Below are 23,781 nucleotides of genomic sequence, written 5' to 3' on the forward strand. Positions count from 1 at the left end.
TTGATAGCAGTCTGTTGTTAAACACACTGTGTTACTATGAAATGGAACTTATGTTTACCATTTCTCCAGTACACTTTTTACTAGTCAATCATGTGTTGAAGTTAAACTTACATCTGATCCCATCTCATCTCCATCACGTGGGTGTGTGTTCCCTGATCTAAAAGTGGTCTATTAGGATCTTCATCTTCCAGCAAAGCAGAATGAATTGAGTTCATTGGCTCTTATCCCAGTCTGGATTCCCTGTGGGGGTTGGTAATGGACACTAATGACCCTCAATGCCAGCTAAATCCCCACAATCTGTTCCCCTAGCTAGCGACAAATTTTATGTCTGTGTGTGTCTGACAGAAAACTGGAAATCAGATTTGGTGTGTGTCACTATGGTGCTGTATGTGTGTGTGACTGACTGAACACGGACTGTGGGACAATTAATAATGCGTGTGATGCATGTTACGTAAACTTTGTAAGTATGTGTGTTTGATGTATTTACCTTGGTGATATGTCATAACAGCTTTGTGCCAAGGTTGTGGCGTCTTTCAGGATCACTGAGTGAAGCACAAACTTCCCTCCTTCCCTCCTTTCTCTCCATGTCTGTGCTGCTTTTTTTGAATTGAAATTTAATTTAATAATTGTAGGCACATGGTGTTTGACAAAATTTAAATGAAAACAATTTGGTAACTGGCAAAAATGCAATAAAATGTATGAAGTATAGCGGATGGATATATACAGAACGGGGTAAGCTAAAACTTGTTTTTGGCTATTTTAAAATATATCCCCATGGTTTGTTTCAGCCTGCGCCTGTTTTTTACAGATTCCTAAATTTACAAATGATGGGCTCGCTTCCCTTTTATATTCTACGGCTGTCAATCCCTGATACATTTGAAGCCGTGATGAATATTAAACATGAAGCAATTGTAGGTGGTTTTCATTGCCTTTACTGGCTTCTTAAACAAGAAATTGCCCACTGTACTGGATCTGGACTAGCTCCACGGCTGTGACTATTTTTCAAAACTTCAGGTACATTTTTAAGATGTATCTTTCTTTTGTGTTGTTTATATCAAGTGTTGATAGTTTTAGATTGACAAGAGGAGCAATTATAGGTCTCATCAAATCATAGATGAGATGTTGGAGATCTTGGCCAGGGTTGTTGAGCAACCAATTCTAGAAGCCATCCACCTCTGTCAGGCCTTTCGCTGTGGGGTGGATGAGTCTACCGATGTGTCACTGTCCAAGCAGCTGGATAAACATATCAGGTACATTCATTTTACATTAATAATGTAAATCTGACTTTGTGCTGGATATATGAAAAATATATATTAAATGTTGTGAATGTTATAGGTACCTGGGCAGAGAAGGACAACTTTTTAGTCAGTTCCTTCACATGTTGCCAGTAAGCAATGGGAGGGCTGACACCATCACAGAGGCCATCTGTGAGGTAACCGCATCTAAAGCAATACCAGTGGCTCATATATGTGGTCCAGGACAGATGGTGCTGCTGTGATGACAGGTAAGAAGTAAATATGTTTGCTTTTAGGTCTAGCTAGTATGTTCTTTTTTAACCAAATACTGAGTTTAATGTACGCCACTGTCAAACAGCTGACAGACTACTGGCCCGAGCTAGTGCTGTCCACTCTGCTGCACACCGCCTTGCTCTGCATGCAAGGATGTGACCACATGACCTTCACGAAAACATTCCAACAGCACTTGCAAGACATTTATCATAAATATTAAACATTTTTTAGAGACAATCTTCAATTACTTTCTTAGACTTATAATATCCCTATGTCTCCTTTGTTCATTAGGAGGTGAAGGACACACGATGGCTATCCCAGGACACAGGCATTTCAGGTCTTCAGAGGAATCTGGCAGCTGTACTTGAGAAGGAACCTGTAGCAAGCAGCCTTTATGCGTACTGTCCCATGTACAGGTTTGTGGCTGCCTTCCACCTCAAGGCAGATTTCCTCCCCACCTGACGTGGTTTTCAAATCTATTGTCAGTTTTTTGGCTATTAAGGAGTCATGTAAGATGACTTTGAAAGACCATATTCTTTTAATATGTTCCTGTAATTTTTTAGGTGCCTATAACAATTGAAACCATTTGACAAATAAAGGAGGCAAGAGATGAGCAGCTACCAGAGTTGGGAGATCGGATGAAAAGTCTAAACATACAGGCAGAGGAGGAAAGGAAAGGATGCCACAAGGAGGATGGAGATATTGACTAAGTCCATTTTTGTACCTGTTTTTGCACATCGTTTCAAATCTTTCAAAAGAAAATGGAGCCGTACTTGGACCATCAGATTGAGCACCTGGCGAGGAGATTCCCAGAGATGAACATTCTAGCTGTGTTATATGTACTTAGCCCACAAGCTCTGGAGAGGGAGAAAGATTACTACAGTGAAATTTTAAAACTTCCCTACTGTGGATGAGGGGGCATTGCTCAAGGAATAGGCCAGTTTCAAGGTGCATGTTGCCCTGAGCATTGTCAAGGTGAGTAGCAGAAGCAAATAAATGAATGAGAAATGAATTGTTTAATGAAAAATCTTGCTCTTTTAAAATATTTGCTTCATTCCACTAGGTGAAGTCACAGGTGTTGAAAGGCTGGCCTCTGACTTTGATGAACTGAAGCTTCTCTACCCAAATCTGGCTCAGCTCTCTGTCATCACATTGACAATTCCAGTGTCAAGTGTAAAACGCGAAAGAGACTTCTCCTACATGAACAGGCTAAACCATGCTATGATGATAATGTTTACACCTGTCTGTTAGTTTGTTAGCAGTTTATGTAGGTATTCACTCTAGCAAGTTACATTTTTGTTTGTCAATTTTAAAACTTCCAGAAAGCCCTGGAAGTTTTATTTGCAAGACCCGGGAGAATGGCATGCAGTGATCCAACATGAGGTCTGTGCCACAAAAAGTAATGGCCATTTCATTAGCTAATGTCCTAATGTTAGCACTGATCTGAAAAGAGACTGGACAGTTAAATGCAAAATGGTAGCTATTTTAAATTGCTTGCTTTCACCTACCCAGTCTTTTTTTGACTCAAGTGCTCATGAAGCAAGTAGAATGCACCAAATGGCAATTTTCTCCCCATCCTTAAAGTGATCAGTTTGGATGATCTTGGTTGATCTAGCAATATAGCCAATTAGGGCTTAAATGCAAGTTCTTTGTAGAGTGCAAAAATTTTGATTATTTATTTTCATGTAAACTAATTTAATTTCTTTCGTTGTTATTTAAAATACAGCATGTGTTGAATAAATGACTTTTTTATAACAATACATTATGTGGTTATATTTACATATCTCCATCTTTTAGCACTGACATGATGTAAGGCCCTGTGGAATCTGTGTTACAGCTTTTTTAAATTGTCAATTACGCAAATCTGTCTGTGATTATGTTATCACACAAACTATAGGGCTGTACCTTGATGCTGCCATCAGTCTGTTGCTGGCCTATACCAGGCCCCAATAGAAAAAGACAATTGGTTGCCGGTCTGCTACGGGTTGCTGGCCCCCATCAAAAGATACTTGCCATAGGGCCTAACAACTTTTCTGGGGGAAACCCTGTACTCTGCACACATGGTGACCACCTACAGCAAGTTCAAAGGCTCAAAACTCTTCTTCTTTCATAAGTTTTAGGCAGTTGGAATCCAGATTTTCCTGCATTAGCACCATCCTCTGTGTGGTTGGCAATTGGCTTTATACAGTTCTGGTTGAAATTTTTGACACCCCTAAATATTAAATACAAAATATATAATATCTTTATAAAATAATGCAATTACAATATTTAATGAAATGTACAAAGTTACTGAGGAAAAGCAAAAACATGCTCTCATATAGTGAAATAAAAAGTACAGACGCTTGTCACAATTATTAGCACCCTGTTGATGAATTTAAATTAGTTACCCAGTGTCAGAAAACTAGGTTTGAGGCGAAGGTCTTGGGTCTTTCAGCAGGACAACGACCCAAAGCACAGATCCAGCAGCAAAAAAGAATGAATGAAAAGGACAAAACGGACTGTTTTTAACTGGCCAGCAATGAGTCCCAACCTAAAATCCCATTGAAAACCTTTGGAGAGAGCTGAAATCTGCCATTGCAAAAAGGACTCCTGCAAACTTAAAAGAGCTTGAATGCACGTCAATAGAGGAGTGGCAGAAACTACCAGCAGACAGGTGCTAGAAGCTTGTAGATGGCTAAAAGAAACGTTAAGGGGCTGTCATTGTTGCCAAATATTCTGAAACCGAAATATCACTGAAGGGTTCCAATAATTGTGTCTGGTCTATATTTTGTGTTTAATGCAAGTTTTGTTTTTTTATTTTCTTTTTTCCAGTAACCTTGGACATTTTATTAAAATATTTTGATTATGCAAAACTGGTTAATTTTGCATTTATTCATAAAGATATTCTAAATATATATTGTATATGTAACACATATACAGCTGTATAATACTTTGGTTTTAGCATATTCTCTACTTCCTTCGTTTTCTTGCTAGCACACTATCAAGAATTCTGAAGCCAACATGCAGTTCTGGAAACAACCGAGGAGGATTGACTGATAATGTGGTAATCAATGCAAATTTTTCCAAATGTAATAGATAGATAGATAGACAGATATATAGATAGATAGATGTACTTTATTGATCCTGTGAGGGATATTGTCATGCTACAGCAGATTGAGAATAACAATAGAATTAAAATTAAAACCACAACAGCAGAATTGCAGCCCTGCAGAGCCAGATACTGAATAAACTTATACAATATAGACATCAAAACAGCATTATTCTAATATAAAGTGTGCAATTTAAGAAAGGATTGAGTACGATAAGAACTGTGCAAAATGGCAGTGTATAATAACTGTAGTAAAGTATGATATACAGTATGAACAGATGGTAGTGCACCAGTGCACCTGTCACACAGAGGTGAGCTGTTGTACAGTGTTATGGCGAATGGTAGGAATGGTTTCCTGAAACGTTCTTTGTAAGAGCGGAGCTGAATGAGTCTGTTCGAAAACGATCTCCACTGTCTCTGCAGTGTGCCTTGGAGGGGATGGGATGAAGTGTCCATGATGGAGACCAGTTTGTTCAGTTAACTTCTGCTCCTCACTTACTCAAACGTCTCCAGGTTCTGACCAATGATGGTCCTGGCCTTGTGAACGTGTTTTTAATGGCATCTCTGGCAAAGAGTCCCCGAGCAGCCTACAGTACAGTAGATGGCACGCACTGCCACAGACTGGTAAAAGATCTCCAGCCTTATGTTGCATACATTGAAAGATCTGAGTTTCCTCAGAAAGTAAAGTCGGCTCATCCCCGTCCTGTACTCAGAGTCAGTGTTGGTCCTCCAGTCCAGTCTCCTGTTCAAGTACTTGTAGTGCTCCACAACTCCCACCTCTTCACCCATCATAATTATAGGTTTAGTCGCAGTTCTCCTCCTCCTAAATCTACCAACATCTCATTGGGCTTATCCACATTAAGGTGCAGTTGATTCCTTCTGCTGCACTCCACAAAGGTACTCCAACCTCCTGCACATCTCTCATACACCACATGTGTCTGCTTATCAATTACCATGCTTTGGAAGTTATGAGTACACTTGAACCTTCCCAGTGTTCTTTTTCGCTGTCTTATCATTACTGAGCTCCTCTGTCCACCAAGACACAGATTGCATCCTTTTGTTTTTCCATGGAATAGTTTTTCCTGCTGCTTCCATCAAAACACTTCTTATATTTTCCTCTGTTTCCTCCATATTTTTAACCTCTACCTGAGCCATACCCCTGTTACACAGGGAAGAATGACTGTATCCCACTTTGCCTTACTGAACACCATCTCCCCTCTCCTTACTTGCAGTCTTGCTAATGTAAGCTTCCTATTCTAGATTCTTTCCAAACCTCCCGGTCCAATAGTCTGGCCATGGTATTTGGTACCAAGGTTAAATCAAGAACCGATTCTTTCCTAGAGCAAACATCGATCCTTGTTCACCTACTATGATTTAAACAAACCGATTTCTAACTATCCGTTACTTCCGCTATTACCTCTCCATTCTTATGTGTCTGGTCATTTCCCCACAGGGTGTTGTGTGTGTTTAAGCCTCCACAATATATGACTCTGTTTTTGTCTTGCCCTTCTACTTGTTAAAGATCTTCCAAATTTATGCTTTGACAGGGGCTGTAGTAATTTACTATAGTCACTTGAAGTTCCTCCAGCCATATTTCTGCTACATGTTCTTGATCACCTTCTTATGCCGATGACTCTGTATGACATATCTTTTTCAACAAATGTGGCACATCCACCTCCAGTTCCCCCTGTCCCGTCCATCTGTATTGTAACATTCATTAAGAATGAAGTCAAAATGTGGTTTAAGCTACTATTATTTGGACTCCCATTTTTCCTTAGCCGGCCTTTCATCAGCCTAGTCCTTCTTTTTGTCTTTGTTAGAACCATACTCCTGCCTGACCTTAATATCTGTTATGGCCCTAGTGCCGTGGATTGTTTCTTTTTGTGTTGCACTCCTCTCTCTTGTGCCTCAGGTACGACCCCTCCTCCTGTGGAGCAGGTTAATCGCCAACAGCTGTTTTTCACTCATCCACAGGTGTACAAAGGGGGAGCTAGGGAGACCAGTTGGGGCCAGTGGGCCATGTCACAGTTTGTTTGCTGTGTCTGTGTGTTTCTATACCGAGATCGGTGCCCCTCCCCTTTTGATGAGCCAGCATTATGGTGTCCCTGTTTCTAGCACTCTCATTAAAAAGGAACTGAAAGCTGTTCTACTGGAGAACTTAGTTAATGAAGGGGTTCTTAGTTTACTGGTGTCTGCTGAACCTCCCGGTGTAGTGGCCAGTGGTGTGGCCGCAGTGTCTTTGGCTGAGAGCTGCTTTGCTTCTCCAGTGGAGGAGCCGACTGAGCAACCGCCGGTTAGCTTCACTCCTGGTTTACATGGTGTGGTGGAGGAAAATCCAATTAGCCTCCTTTTTCTGTTTAGTCCACTCCTAGTTCTAAGTTGGATGCATTGGTTGAAAGTTCATCTTGCTCGCCTCCAGTTTGAAAAAGAGGAGCGGGAGAGGGAATTTCCGCTTGCAGGGAGTTAGGGCTGAAGACTTTAGAAGCAGTGACACTAATTAAAATGTGACAGCTGGAGCTGCAGTCGGGTTCAGGTTTTGCTGGAGCTGGTAAGTTGTCACCGTCTGGCTCTGCAGTTGGATTTGATGTTAATAAAAACATTCCTTTAGTCTCATTGTTTCGCGAGTCTGAGGTTGAGACTTATTTAACTGTGTTTGAACGCATAGGCGCTGCATTAAGCTGACCGCTGGATGTATGGGTCATTTTGCTATAGTGCAAATTAACTGGTAATGCTCAGGAAGTGTGCGCTTCACTTTCTGCCACAGATAGCTTGATGTATGAAAGACTTAAGGGTGTTATTCTGTGAGCATATGAGTTGGTGCCATAAGCTTATTGACATCGTTTCAGGGGTCTTAAGAAAACCCCCAGTCAGACATATCCCAATTTTCTTTTAGACCGCTGATGTTATGCTGGTAAGAGTAATTATTTGATTTCCATACGGGAGTTACTGTTGTTGGAGGAATTTAAAAATTGTGTGGCTGAGCGTATCGTGACTTCAAACCGGACTCTTAATTTGGTCAAGTGTGAGTTTGGCAAGGCCACCATTACTTATTTGGGTAAACAAGTTGGTTATTGGCAAGTTCATCCGGTGGAGGCCAAAATCATAGCTTTGTTGACGAACCCTGTTCCTGCCACCAGGTGTGTCTTCGCTGTTTTCTGAGCATGATAAGTTATTATTGGTGTTTTTGCAAAAACTTCTCAATGGTAGTTGCGTCCCTCACCACTTTGTGTAGCCCTAAGGTTCCTTTTGTGTGGACTGCTAAGTGTCAGCATTCTTTTGAAGCTGCCAAGTCTCTCCTTTGTAGTGCCCCTGTCCTAGCCACACCTAATTTTTCCCTTCCTTTTAAGTTGGAGGTTGACGTTACTGTCGCTGGAGCTGGTGCTGTGTTACTGCAGGATGATGCGTCGGTGTACCTCACCCTGTATGTTTATTTTCCATCCATAAGTTCTATCACCATCAGCTGAACTACTCAACCATCAAGAAAAAAGCCCTGGCCATGTTGCCTGCCCTGCAGCATTTCGAGGTGTACGTGGGTTCCAGTGCACTGTGTACACTGACCATAATCCGCTGTTTTTTTTGGCCCCCAATGTACAACCACAACCAACGGCTGATGTGTTGGGCTTTGTCATTACAGTGTTACAATACCCCCCCCCTTAACGAGGACGTTCATTTGAGTTGCTGCCTTAGTTTTGTTTTTTTTAAGCTGTAAATAAATCCCTTTTTCTTACCATGAAAACATTTTTTTTCCTGTTCTTTCTTACTCATGGGCTCATTTTCTGGACATTTTTTAGGGGACGCAATGATATCCATATCATTCTGTAATAAGTGAGGCCACGTCATCTTTGATAACTGGCCTGTGGTGTGATCAGGAGCCCAGCTTTGGAAATAAATGTGCTAGAACATGATGTCTTTCCCTCAACAACAAAGGGTTAGGCACACCTGCATTTGTTCCTTGTGCTGCCTGCAGCCTCATCAGAGTTCGAGGGAGAATCTGAGTGAGTGTCTGTATGTGTGAATGACAGGTAGAGATTAAGTAAATGCATATGTGCATGTTCGTGTGTGTGTGTGTTTGTGTGTGAGTGTACATGTCTTTCTGTGGTTGTGTGGACACATTTTGGTTTTGGAACCATTGATGTGGGGACATTTTGTCTGCTCCTCACACCTTCAATGGCCTGTTTGAGGGTTAAGACTTGTTTTCAGGACTCAAGTTAGAATCAGGTTTAGGTCCGGGTAAGGGGCTAGGGAATGCATGTCAATGAGTGTCCTCACAACTAACGTAAGACAAGTGTGTGAATGTGTGTGAATGAAGGTGTGTGTGTGTGAATGAGAAAGTGGTCTCAAACTTTTAGACCCCACTGTATATATACAATTAGGTCCATAATTATTTGGACAGTGACAAATTTTCATAATTTTGCCTCTGGACACCAACACAATGGATCTGAAATGAAACCATCAGGATGTCATTGAAGTGTTGACTTTCAGCTTTAATTCAAGGGGTTTAACAAAAATACCACATTAACAGTTCAGGAATTACATCCATTTTTATACATAATCCCTCATTTTCAGAGACACAAAAGTAATTGGACAAACATAATTATGTAGATTATTTTTAATACTTGGTGAAAAACCTTTACAGTCAAGAACTGCCTTAAATCTGGAGCCCATGGACACCACCAAATCCCGAGTTTCCAGGTCTTCACTGGCCTTCACTGCAGCTGCCTTCAGTTGCTGTTTGTTTGTGGGTCTTTCTGCCCTCAGTTTATTCTTCAGTAAGTGAAAAGCATGCTCAGTTAGGTTTAGGTCAGCTAACTGACTTGGCCATTGAAGAATATTCAATTTCGTTGCCTTGAGGAGCTCTTGGGTTGCTTTCGCAGTATGTTTTGGGTCATTATCCATCTGTACTATGAAGCACCGTCCTATCAGTTCTGCATCATCTGGCTGAATCTGAGCAGATAGTATAGAACTATACACTTCAGAATTCATCCTGCTACTTCTATCAGCAGTCACATCATCAATTAACACCAGTGACCCAGTTCCACTGGCAACCATACATGTCGATGCCATAACACTGCCTCCACCATGTTTGACAGATGATATGTTGTGCTCTGGATCAAGAGCTGTTCCTTTCCTTCTCCATACTCTTCCCTTCCCATCATTCTAGTATAAGTTCATCTTTGTTTCATCTGTCCAAAGAATCTTGTTCTAAAACTGGGCAGGTTTTTTTAGATGTTTTCTGGCAAAATCAATTTGGCCTTTTCTTGAGTGGTTTGCACCTTGTAGAGTCTCTTGATTGTAGACTTTGAAAATGACACCTACCTCCTCGAGAGAGTTCTTCACCTGGCTAGATGTTGTGATGGGTTTTTCTTCACCAAGGAAAGAATTCTGTGATCATCCACATCCAGGCCTTTCGGTGTTGCTGAGCTCACCAGTGCATTCCTTCTTTTTAAGAAATGTACCCAATTGTTGATTTGGCCACTCCTAAAGTTTCTGCCAGCTTTTTGATACATTTGTTTTGTTTTTTCAGCCTAATGATGGCCTCCTTCCTTTGCATCGACACCTCTGTGGACCGCAGATTGAGAGTTCCCATGAACAGTTACCAAATGCAAATTCAACACTCGGAATCAACTCCACACATTTTATCTGCTTAATTTGTCATGTAAAAATGAGGGAACAGGCAACACCTGGCCATGAAACTGATGTCTGTCAATTGTCCACTGACTTTTGAGCCTCTGAAAATGAAGGACAATGTATAAAAATGGCTGTAATTCCTAAACGGTTAATGCAATGCAATTTTTGTTAAAACCCTTCAATTAATGCTAAAAGCCTACACTTCAATCACATCTTGATGGCACCGGTAACTGGTTTTATTATTGTGGCTGAGTTCAACATTTCTTTTGTGTAGTTTAATATTTTTGGAATAACAGTTTATCCATGTACACAATGCTTCTCTGCGGTGTCTCTGGCTATAGCACAGGTTGCCACATTTCATCAAGGAGTAGTTTTAGTTGGGGCCTCTGTACGGGCGAATGGTACAAAACCTGGCAAACTTACTGTGATAGTATGACTCCAGGAATCTGCACACAGTCACTGTGCTGGGTTGTTGTTAGCCAATAAATAATTACAGCACATACCTCCCTCTCAAACAACACATTTTAACTTTTAGATTTTAGTTTTAGTAAGAATTAAACAAGCAAGCTACAACGGGAAAATTAGTGAGCTTCATAGATTTCAGTATATGTTTTTTTCTTTTTCACTTGGGACACGTAAAAAGAAAAAACATATGTAGCTGTATCCCCTTGTTTATAGTCTTTGTTCCAAGCCAAGCTAAACACATCCAATCTACAGCTCCAGCATGTCCTTCCACTTCCTTCCTACTTCAGCAATTCCCTCTAAAACCACAAATGGTAATTTTCCCAATTTTTGGATAAAACTAACAAGCTATATGTGTTAAAGGGCAGCTCTGGCTTAGGAGGTAGAGCAGGTCGTCCACTAACCAGAAGGTAATTGGTACGATCCCCGGCTCCTCTAGTCCACATGTCAAAGTGTCCCTCGGCAAGATACTAAACCCCAAATCGCCCCCGATGTAGAAAAGACTGCTGTATGAATGTGTATGTGAATGGGTGAATATGGCAGTAGTGTAAAGCATTTTGAGTGGTAAATAAGACTAGAAAAGTGCTATGTAAGTGCAGTCCATTTACCATTTAATTAGTGTGCTTTAGAGGTGTTGGTAGGCTTTTTTTTTCATTTTGGACAGAGCTAATCTATCTGTTTCCTCCAGTTTCTAGTCTTTTTTCTAAACTAAGATAATTGATTCTTGCTCAAAACTTAACACACTGACATGAGAGTGGTATCAATCCTCTAATCTCACTCTCAGAAAGAGAGTGAATAAGCATATTTCCCAAATTTATTCTGTTCATTCGAAATAGTTCCTCAAGTTCTATAAGCTAAATGGCTATCCAAAGACTTCATTACCCAAGAATCATATCAGGTAACAGGCCATCCAGGTTTGGCTCACTGATGGTTATTTGCTTTTGTATTTTGCATGTAAGATTTGATTTGTCATATCCTGTGGGTGGAATAGAATCCCCAGCAGTAACCATACTCAATACCAAACGTGACATAATGCGGGGCCTCACACTGGTAGATTATGGGATGGTAGTGTACAGCAAAATAAGTGATACACACACACATGGGCCCAGATGAACAAAAGCAAGCACACATACATGTATAATAACACAGAAATGTACAATAGTGACAGTCAGGGAGGTCTGCGAAAGTCTCTGGCACTGTTCGGCTGAAGCTGACAGCTTGTGTGGACGTGCAAATACAAGCTCTGCATGCAAGTGTGTGTACGTGTGCACAAGCTTGTGTGATATAAGTTTGCGAGTGTTTGTGGGTGTGATCACAAGTCCTGTGTTAAGGAAAGGCCTGCAAACTAGGCCAACAGCTGCTTCCCTGTCAATTCATCTTCAATCAGCTTTGAAGCCCTTTTCCCTATTATTGCAATAGAGGAACATTTTGCATATTAATGGAGCTTATATTCAAAAACACTCAGCATCACACACATGTACACATACCACTCTGCATGTACATACACAGACATATATTAAGAATCCCTTCGTAGAAGCTATTCATAAAAACAAGAGTCCAGGTGTTTGCCCCAAGCCTACTTTATGTGTTACTAATTCAATTAAATGAGGCATATTCACCTTCTGTATTTCCGTGTGTGTGTATGTGTGTGTGTGTGTGTGTGTGTGTGTGTGTGCTCTTTGATGGTGGACAGAAGACCAGTTCTCTTGTTCGAAGGGATTGGCTGTTTCTGTTCTCTCTATTCTGTCTTTCCTCAACAAAAATTAAAAAAAAAATGAAATTGCAGAACAAAATGCTGGAAAATTAATACCCACATGTTCACACACAAACACTATTATTCTCTCTCTTCCTTTTTGACAAACTCTTCTTCCTCTGTCCATCGCTCTCTCTCTGACACACAGTGAGGTGCAGTGAAGCAAAACAGAGCACAAAGCTGTGAACCAGCCCAGAGGCCTGTCCTTGTCTCTCTCGGAAAGCCTGGACCACTGAGATACAACCAGAGGCAAAAGCAGGTCAACATGGGAACGAGGACAATGTGGGTGCATTAGAAACAAAAGGAGAGACTGTGGTGGAGTAGCACAGGTGGATCCAATGAACTGTCAGTATTTACTCTATAATTAGAATATTCATCACACTCACACACTTTCTGGTTATCTGCATGTAAGTGTTGACTAATGACCACATTGAGTGGTAAGCTTCAATTCCTCTCCCCAGCTTGTGATGTTGCAACAGAGTCTCTTCTCTTAAAGGTATCTTCCATTTGCGTTGGTATACACTGCTACTCTGCATTTGGTCATCCTGTTGTGGGTGTGTTGAATATGACTCCCCCACCTACACTGCTTTGAGTAGTGCAGCAGCACTTGTGACATACGAGTGGCAGATGAAAGACAAATCTTTCATGTTATCTGGAAAATCGCTCAACAGGAAATACACACTGACAGTCTCTACAATATAATTCTGATATCATATGAGAAAAATATATTAAGCTAACTTTACAACATATAGCATACTCTATGTCAAAGCAGTGGCTCCCAAATTGTTTTAGACCACAAAACCGCTTCAAAGGGAATTTATTGTCATGGCACCCCAAGCCATCCGACCTCCGATATAACATGCATATATCTACACAGATGCTTATGGGTTTTTAACATTTTATTCATTCATGCATCAATTTTCTGCCACTTATCCAAAGTCGGGTCGTAGTAGCAGCAGGCTAGTCAAGCGTCCAGTATGTTCTGGGTCTACCCTGTGGTCTCCTACCAGTTGGATGGTAGGTGCCGAGGAGGCACCCTAATAAGATGCCTGACCACCTCAACTGGCTGTTTTCGACACAAAGGAGCAGTGGCTCTACTCCAAGCGCCCTGTGGATGTCAGAGCTCCTTAACCTATCTTTAAGGCTGAGCCCAGCCACCAGCAGAGGAAACTTATTTCAGCCACTTGTATCCACGATCACATTCTTTTGGTCACTACTGACCCCGAGATACTTAAACTCACTTACTTGGGGCAGAAAGTCTGTCCCAACCCAAAGGGAATAATGCACTGTTTTCCGGCACAGAACCATGGCCTCCAATTTGGAGGTGCTGACCCTCATCCTAGCCGTTTCCCCTGAGGGACCGATCTTGTCTTGATCTCAGAGGAACAATTTTAGTTATATTATATTATATTGTATTATATTAAGTCAAATAATATAGACCCATTCCCAATCTCTTAATGAAAGCTAACAGGTACTCTGTTAAATTTATTTCATTTTATTCAAAGTTAATGTAGCTTATATTTAAATAATAAACAAACATGTCCCTTAAGCACTAAGCTAAGAAGTACTTAGTCTGATTTTAGTTTGGTTGATGGAGTCAGTCATCTCAGCCTGTGTTCAGGGCTGAGATGTATCAGCATCCAACGCAACCACAAGCTGTCATGTCCATTAGATGCAGCCTAACTACATCTTAAGCAGCTTTTAATACGATGATTTTGATATTTGTTGTTCTTTTCTTCTGTGTTGATAAGTTTGAGTACATAACGTAAAATGTAGTTCATGTAAATGTCGCTGATTTTTTTTATGTGGAGAAATGTTATTAAAAATGCACAATAAATGAACAATATGATTAATCTCACAGCACCTTTGGATTTGCGGCACCCCAGGGGGTTGCGGCACCCACTTTGAGAACCATTGGGTTATCATATGATGTGACAAATTAATACTAAGATAAAGGTGGATAAAGTAACAAATAACAATGCAATGCTGATGACATGGAAATATCAGCAGTTACCTTAGATATGATATCTTGATGTTAGAAATTACATAAAAGAATGTAAAGTATGTTAAGCTCACTGTATTGTAAAGTCACAAAAGGCTACCAAAATATGTTCCCTGTAAGGTTGCTTTTATGACATAAAAATATGACAGACATAATCAGTGACACATTTTACTTATGATATTTGTATGCACACAAACAAATTGAAATAGGTTAAATAATATGTAGGGTTAATCTTTTTTATATGAAAATTACAATTTAAAAGAGAAATATTTTCTAATTGCCAGAGCTGCAATTTTACTTACATATTTAACAGTGCTTTAACAAGCTGTAGGAGATTTGGAGATGGTTGATATCACTGCCTATAAGGCTTGGTGAAAATGGTGAAAGAACTAAAGAAAAACTTTGACTGTTAGATGATTCACCAGTCTGTGTAATTTTGATCATTTTGTTTGCTAAACACTAAAGCTACAAAACACAGAATTAATTCACTCCCTTTCTGAGCTCATGCATTTATTATAATTATACTGTTGTGCTTCAGTGTTGGAACTGAATCAAACAGTAAGCTAAACTCTTTCTTCACTACTAATAACAGACTTTTTGTTGTGACTGGCAGGATTTTAATGAAGAAAAGGTGAGACTGCATCACAGAATAAAAAAATGTACATAAAATATTTGGTAATGCTTTTTTCACAGGTACAGCTACAGTAAGCAATTAAACACACCATTTCTGCCAAAGCCACAGGAGGAGAACTGCAGCATGACAACTATGGACTGCCCAACTCATAATATGTGCTACTAAAAAGACAAGGTGAAAGACTTCCTGCCTGACTGACATCACTTCCTAGTTGCAGATGACAAAATAAAAGCTTACAGTTCCCAATAAAGTACCCTACCTTTTATATTTAAATTACACCGGGATAATTCATGTTGAAAAATAGCGGTGTTCAGGTGTTTCTGGTTCCATTATCCCATTAAATACTTGTGGTGGAAAATATCTTTAGTGTCTGCTCCAATTGTATGTAGCTGACTGTTGTGCTGTGGTGCATTCATGAGCCATGGGAACTTCTAGCCAGCTATTGCCACAAGCTGTTATTGTAAAGGAAACAAATGAAAAACTTTGACAGTGACATTTTGCAGATACATTAACACCCGAGGGACGCTTTGGCCTTGGTAGTGCTACTTGAAGTGTGTTTTGGTTTGTACCGGACACAGTCTTCACACAAACATGAGAATTTATACATTGTTTGAAAGCTCTAAGTCTTCTGATTGTGTCTCACATCACTGCAACACCTGTTGACAAAGAATTAGTTCTGACTTGTGCCTATGGCTCCAAAGATTTTTCCACACAAAAGGTCCTTCTACGGGCTTTAAATTCCTTTTTTTATGCAAAAAAAAAGGGAGCAAAATAGGTGAGGCAAAAAACTTGCATTTCTACTATGTTTGCATCACTGTAACTTTGTTTAATATCTCTTCTACTTATTCTGAATTTTTGGTCGTAAAATGTAAAGAGTTTCTTTTCGAAGGAAACCAGGGTTAAACCTGTAATCAATTGATTGAGGGTTACAGTAACCTTTTTATTTTAGGTACCTTTTATTTTCAGGCTTGTGTTCCCATAAAATGGGAGTTTCTGGTAACAGGTTAAATTTTTTATCATTATGTTAAGAAAAAAAACATTTTTTGGGAAGATTTAAATTTCTTTCAGAACGTATTTGCTGTTGCAAATTAGTAGTAGTTAACATAATTTTTACAAGAAAATCGTTAGAGACAGCTTAACCTTGAGGTTGTAGTAGTGGGATCTGGTTATCAACTTAAATCCAAGCACTAGCAAAGGAGTACTCAACATCTGCCTGTCTTCTTCTTCTGGTTTGAGTGGTAGTACCAAAGCTTGAGTTATTATAAGACTTCATCATTTGTTCAGCTCCCAAAATCAGGTTCTTCTTCAAGGTTATTTCTCCATAATGCAACGCAAAGAAAACAATGCATGGACAAGTTATTTGGAACAATTTCTTCATGTCTTTCAATCTTGTGGTCCTGCCAACATCCTCTGAAAGTTGCAACCACCAATCCGTTATTTTAACTTGTAAAGAAATTCACCACTGTGGCAATCCAGGCTTATCCATGTACGAGCATGAGTACATCATTGAACACCATTAACATCACAATTTTTTCCATACTGTACAAATCCAATCAAGATTCATCTTCAGCACATGGAAAGTGAGAAAAACTGCTTGTATGATGTGTAGAAGACAGCAGATGATTTAACAATTAATTACAGAGTGTCTTCTAACCACAGAGGAGAATTCAGCAGCTATTTAGATTCAAGCTTCTTTTCCACTAATCAATGTAATTATATGTCTGGTAGACAGTGACAATATTTGGTGTGGCTGGCTCTTTTCCAGTCCAACTGCCACATCATTCAGTGGCAAGTGTGCTGATCCAGTTTTCCTTGACAACATAGAAGTCACACAGTTTATTTTCACAATGATTGCAGTGTAGAGTAGCCTATCAATGTTTGTAAGTGACTGTAAAGCTCCTCTCTTAACTGAATGCATAAGAATTTTAAAAATAAGTTTTGCAGCCAGAACGGAATCAGACACACTGACATACTGTATTTATGTCACAAAAAGAAAGGAAACAAAAAGTTGAGGGGTACAGGAAGTGACAGGAATTGAAGGGGATTAACAGGAAAAAAGAGAATCTGTTTCATACAATCTGTGAACAGCTCAGAGTGAGGAGATACACTTTTCACTGTGAATGTGTTTGGAACAACTAGCTCCAAAAAGGCTTATAAAAGACACTCACACCCACACTTTTGACTATAAGTGCTGCCATTGATTAGATCATTGGTGATTTCTATTTATTTCTTTGCAGCTCTAATATCTGCTGGCTGCTGCACCAATTCCTGTAGGAGTGTAAAACTTTGGGACAGGTGAGTCTCTCTCTCATACACACACACACACACACACACACACACACACACACACACACACACACACACACACACACACACACACACACACACACACACACACACACACATAATACTAAATATTAAAAAGCAAATAAGCATAAATAAATTAGAATTTTTAAAACAACCATTGTGATTTACTTTTAATTGTAGAATAATAAAGTCCTCCTCAGGTTGTTAATATTCCCAGAAACCACTGAAGATGTCATATGTCTCCTCAGTGGAAGCTATGGCCCTGATACAGGGAGCAACGCTTGGTGAAGGTGGATTGCAGTATAGGAAAAGGCAAATCATTTGTGCTTGTGTGTAATTGAGCACAAGAGGTCACCCTGGCATGACCCCTGCTATAATGCATTGGTGGTAGGGTGAGTGCCGAAGGAATTGAAATGCCTAAATTAAATGAAAATAACAACAACAAATGACCATAAACAAATTGAAGAGGTGTGCTAGATTTCAGTGATGTCCAGCAGAGGGCAGCATAGACATGCCAATACTGAATGCAAATCACCATCATTAGTTTTTATTTTTTTATAAAAACGTATAAAAACTTATTTATTTATTATTTTATCCCATTCATTTGTGAGGGGAGCCAATAGGAAGTCAGTTTGCTCAGCTGTGGAAACCTTAGACGGACCATGCGCTAAGCCAGCTTGACTGGAAAGGGGCTCTAGTGTGCATGGGGCGCAATTTTTGAATTGGGTATCCAGTTGTCCTTAATACAGCCCTGGCTGACACAAGGTGATGGAAATGCTGTTAAGAGTCTTAAGAGATGCAGGAGGCAGTACAAAGAGACATTTAGAGGAATCTTCCTGGCTGAATTCTCCGCAAGAGTTGACAAGTTATTTTTTTCCCCACTTAAGGCGAGTGAAGACATCCCACTACCCTGCCTCTGATTAGTTAGTGCTTGTTCCTCCGTTGGTTGAGTTTAGGTATGAAGACTGATGATTGGTTAGGGTTATGGTAAGAATACCAAGGTAAGCCAATCAGAGACAGGGTAGGGGGTGGGTCTTCAACTACCTCAGGTAGGGAAATAAATAACCTCAGAGTTGACAGCTAAGCTAATTAGTGTTAGTTAGCTAGCGGTAGCTTAAGGTAAATAGCTGGGTTAATGGAGGGGGAAGCTAATGATATCTTTAAGGTAGATAGCCGAATAGATAGCTAGTCTCAGCCCTTCGGAAAGTCCGAAAGGCTGAATGTGAGACTACAGGGTGGATGTGTGTTGCTGTACATACTGTAATAATACTAACATTACTACTGATGACAGCAGAGAATCCATAAGTCTAACTGTTAAACAGATAAATGAATAACTTTCAAGAAAAAAAGGACCCTCACGGTAAATCTCTCTTTCCGGTATTTTTTCCCTGAAATGTAACACTTTGTTTTGTTGTCAGAATAAAAGTAACAGTTTCAGTATCAGTCTCCCTCTGTAAACTTCAGGTGGCTGCAAAAAGTTTGTTGTTGGTTCATCACAATGTGGTCACACATTATCAGATAGCATACTTCAGTTAGTGATCAATGCAAATGTAGCAGGTCTGGCCTGAAACCTCATTTTGCTACAAAATCTGTGTTGTTTGTGAGTGGAGGAAAATAAGACGAGGACAACTGCTGTCTTGCCAACCATAGGGGTCCTAAACATATAGACTGTTTTTGGCCAGCAACATGCATTTAAAAGCTAATTTCCCACCCACCAGCTGCAATGCATTTTATGAAGAATAACATTAAACAGTGAACAAAAAAATAGACAGAAATATCGAATGCATGTTATAAAAAATACAAAATTATTAATGCAAAACAAATATATACCTTACATAACACAAAAACACAGAGGGAGCTCACGTGCCTGTGCAAACTTGATATCAGTATAGCAACTTCATATGACCGAGCTTCTATGTGCACACCTTTAAAGGAGAAAGGAAGAAGGATCGCATGAGAAACCACCTCCATGCTCCAGTAGCTAGGGATCGGTAAACTAGCATCATACAGCAAAGTGCTGTACTTGGTCAAAATACCTATATACATAGTAAAATAAATATTAAAGCAACATGAGATATCAATCTAAGCTCAACAACCCATAATGACAAAGTGAAAACATGTTTTTGGAAGTTTATTAAAAACCAAAAAGAATTCAAAAGTACTCAGCCCCTTTACTGTGGCTTCCAAATTGTGATCAGATCCATCCTGCCTTAGCCTTGAGCCCTTTCGGCAGATCCCAAAGCACAACACCAGGCATTTTTCCTTACCTAGCTAATACCATCCCAATGGTGAAACCTGCTATGGGGTGGTGTCTCAGGAGCATGAGGGAAGGATCAATTCAAACAAATACAGAGATGTCCTTGAAAAAAACCTGCTCCAGAGTGCGTACAACCTGAAAAATGAAACATCTTTCTTAATACTGTCAATAATCATTAAAAATAATCATTATATTATTCTTATAACATGTAGTAAGGTACATGGATATTACAGTCTGGAATTAGTTTCTCATTGAAGCAAGTATACTCTTTACGTCACATTTGCCTTTAAAGGAAAAGATAATTTAATTACAAAATTAGATTCTAAATAGAAATGGTAAACTTCTTATGAAAAACAAGGATTTGTAATGTTTCACCTAATAATAATCCTACAGAACAAAGGACTTAAAAGTTTAATAGGTTAATACTAGCGGCCATACTTCAAATGAGCTGCGTGTCATATCTTTTAATGTATATAATAATGAAAATACACAGCAGCAGCCTCAGAGCCAACCATGTCCTAGCCTCAGGCACATCAGAGGATGAGCAGGACTCCTTTGGCTTAAACTGTGGATTGTGCCAATCTTTGGAATAAATACCTAGAGATCGACAAACAGACATTAACAGAAAAATCATCAATATTTCCATTGTTCTTTTCTTTTCATTCTTACTTAGTCAGTCATTTCCACATGACATATTCTAACTGCCATAAAGTACCACTCATTAGTTTTTATTACTTTTTACCTGTGCAGCTGAAACTGTTGTCAGACCTGGCTGTGATTATTGTCTTCTGTTACTCAATTGTAGCATTAAAAAGTTATCGCCATATGACAGATTCGATGTGTTGAAATAATTGTCCTCTGTGACAACATTAAAACTAATGTAATCAAGGCCAGTTGACTTGTCATTATGGATTATTATTACATTTTTACAATTACATCTTTGATGTAGACACTTGGTAAGACATATAACATTATTTTATATTTAGTAAACTGTTACTGATTTAAAATGTGTAGCATGAGGCAAAGTAAGATTCCTTATGAGCATGTTCACACAAATGTCTCACTGTGTTCAGTCACATTAAGGGACGGCAGGAAGAAGAACAAAAAACAACGAAGCTGGCATCTGGGCAGAGTTAGTCTTAGTAGTGTATTTAGATAAGGAAAGTGTTGTTATTTGAATTCTTTTTTGATTTAGATATGCATAGTGTCTTTCACATAGAATTTGGTCTTGTGGCGCTTGTTATCTTTCCCTCATTAGCTACGTTTGTAGATAGATCTCACATGCTGTCTCACTCTCTCTCTCTCTCTCCCTCTCTCTAACTGCCTTTGTCTTAATCTCATCATACTTATTGCTTTTGTGCCCGCATTCAGCCTCTCTCTCTCTCCTCTCTTCACTGTGCAGCTGCGCACGCACACACACACACCCTCACACACACACATCCCTCCATTCTGATCCAAGCATCCATTCCATTCTTACACTCATTGAATTCTAAACCAGAATACTTGAGACTCACTACCTCCTATCACCCTTTATGCCTCGATGATTACATTAGTGCTCATTACTAATTATACCTGATCAGTATGAGTTTTATAATTAGTGCTGACTATTTTGATAAATTGTTTCTTTGGAATAAACATTTGTCCTATCTTTTTTTGCCACAATATTCACTGAAGCCATCCTCTGCAAAGCAAAGTTATTAACTTCATCAAAATGGTCGTTTCACAAGTGTCATACTTAGTAGTGTGTAAGAGGCTGATTTAATAACCCAGTTGCACCTACATCACATTTAGCTCTTGAGGAACTTATAGCTATCTACCTTTTAGCCTGTTAGCGTTAGCTCATTCTCCTTCAGCTGTTTAGAATAGGCTAATGCTAGCTAGCTAACACTAATTAGCTTTGCTGTCAACTGTTACCAAGAATTCTGCCAAGAATATCCCTCTAAGTGTCTCTTTGTACAGTCTCCTGCCTCTTTTAAAACGACAGTTAGTCACAAATGTAAGTACAGTCAATAGTAGCATCCCTGCGACTGGCTGGCCCACAGGAAACTGTTTAAATGTGAAAGGCTGACTGTCATGGCTGGCAAGAGCTTGCGTCAGCACTGATAAGCTCTTTCCATGATCCCGCCCTCAAAGCTGTGTAAAGAAAACACTCTGGAGCATACAGCTCTGTCATTCAGCATACGGCTCTGCTGACACTGTCAGAGGATCTGTGGCCCAACCTCAGAGCAAAGCCCATGTTTCGGGTTTGTTCCGCAAGGGGTCCCCAGTCAGTGTCAAATACCTGACCACTAAACACGGTCATCCGATGTCACCCAATGACATTACCAGCACCCCTGACAGCAGATCATTGCTGGCCGCCAATCACCAATCTCCCAGCAGCCCACAAGGGAACCGCCATACTGCTGCATTACTGCAGCAGACGATTTTTCACCACTGGTGGTCACTGATCATGTCATCTGGTCATAGAATCACCTCACAGCTGCCCTGCTTTCTGTAGTGGTGCACCAGCACACTGCCACCTCTCTCCCTCCTGATGGCGCCGCTTCTCTGTGGTTATCATTGGCAATTCGATAATAAGAAGGCACCCACAACTACTGCTGCCCAGGTGTGCAATCCGTCAACTTCACTGGACGACTATTTTCTATTTTAGAGCAGCACCCGGAGTTCTCCCCAATAGTAGTACATGTAGGAACTAACAACACAAGCAACTAACAGTCAGAGACCATCGCAGCTGTGACCAATTTTCTTGGTTCCTTTCATTTAATTCCTTCCTTAAATCTGAACACGATGCCTGCAACCTGAATTTGGTGGAAAATGTCAATCTATTCTGGAATGTGCACTTTATAGACATAACGGACTTCACCCTGATCCCTCCTTGATGCTCTCACTAATCTGAATAATAGGCTCTCTGAATAGATTCACAAATAAACTCAATCGCACCTTATTAAGGCCTTATTCAGACTGCCAGCAAAAATCCAGATTGTATCCAGATTGATTTTAGAAAGCCGAGACAGCAAAAAACCACATGAAATGTGATTTTTGCAAATCCGATCCAAACCACATTTGGAGGTGGTTTGAAATGTTAATCCAATCGGGTTTTCTACAGATGTGTCTCATTGTGGATGCTCTGGCTGCACAAATCAGATTTCAAAATGTCTTTTGAGTCACTCACAACATGACACACAACAATGATGTCACATCCAGAGTGATGGCAGCTACATAGTTACTAATGCCTACGTTGTTACCACATCAACCCACGTAGATAGGTTTGTGATGTCTGGACACATAAATCTGATCTGATCACTTGACAATAAAAGTGTGGACAGTCTATCCTAAAGATGTGATTTGAGAAACAAATATGATTTGCCTGCAGTCTTGACAAAGCCTAAGTGCGCTAGATTCTGATGCCAGCCTAAAAACGCTCCTCAGACAACCCCCGATGCAGTGATTCTTGATTGGCACTCAAATAATCATGCAGAAATTTGGAGCAAAAAAACTCAGGCCTGGAACGAGTCATTGCTAAAGTACAAATATGCTCTCAGGCAAGCTAAATCCAAATACTATTCTGACCTGATTGCTGACAACAGAAGCAACCCGAGATTTTTAATTTCAGACCATCGATAAGATCACTAAAACAACCCTGCCCACACTGGTTTCCTGTTTCACAGCAGAGGTTTTCAACAACTTCTTCATCGAAAAAACTGAGCTAACCAGGAAAGATTCCGCTGATCTCTCCCACGGTCTGCTTCATTGTGATGATTATTACCAAACCACTAGCCACCTTTTCCAGTATGGCTCCGTTATTTTGAACACACTTTTCCAAATTGTTACTGCCTTAAAACCAACTACATGTGTTATGGATCCCATTCTAGAGTGCCTCATAAAAGAACTCAATTCTGACAGGAAGTCCCCTTCTCGTAATCATTAATGAATACTTCTATTCTGGCATTTCCACTGCTTTCAAAACAGCCCTGGTAACACCATTATTTAAAGACCCAATCTTAATCCACATACTTCAAAAGCACATATTTTGTTCATTTTCAGGTTCATATTTTTATTTCAGGAAAGTACTATAAAATGTTGATATGCTTGAATTCTCATTCTAAATTAAATTCTTTTACTATAAAGAAAACGGGACCTAC

General features: G+C 39.8%; 1 protein-coding gene across 1 annotated transcript in view; it reads left to right on the top strand.

Moving 5' to 3' along the window:
* Positions 1-22,136, top strand: part of LOC120796754 (coiled-coil domain-containing protein 85A-like) — a 66,602-nt gene extending 44,466 nt beyond the window's left edge. The window contains exons 3-4 of the mRNA XM_040139789.1: positions 17,313-17,370; positions 21,773-22,136. Coding sequence (XP_039995723.1) covers positions 17,313-17,370; positions 21,773-22,136 — 422 coding nt within the window. The remainder of the gene's footprint in view (positions 1-17,312; positions 17,371-21,772) is intronic.
* The last annotated feature ends 1,645 nt before the right edge of the window (positions 22,137-23,781 follow it).

This window comes from Xiphias gladius, chromosome 11 (genome assembly GCF_016859285.1).
Source record: "Xiphias gladius isolate SHS-SW01 ecotype Sanya breed wild chromosome 11, ASM1685928v1, whole genome shotgun sequence".
Classification (NCBI taxonomy): Eukaryota; Metazoa; Chordata; class Actinopteri; order Istiophoriformes; family Xiphiidae; genus Xiphias; species Xiphias gladius.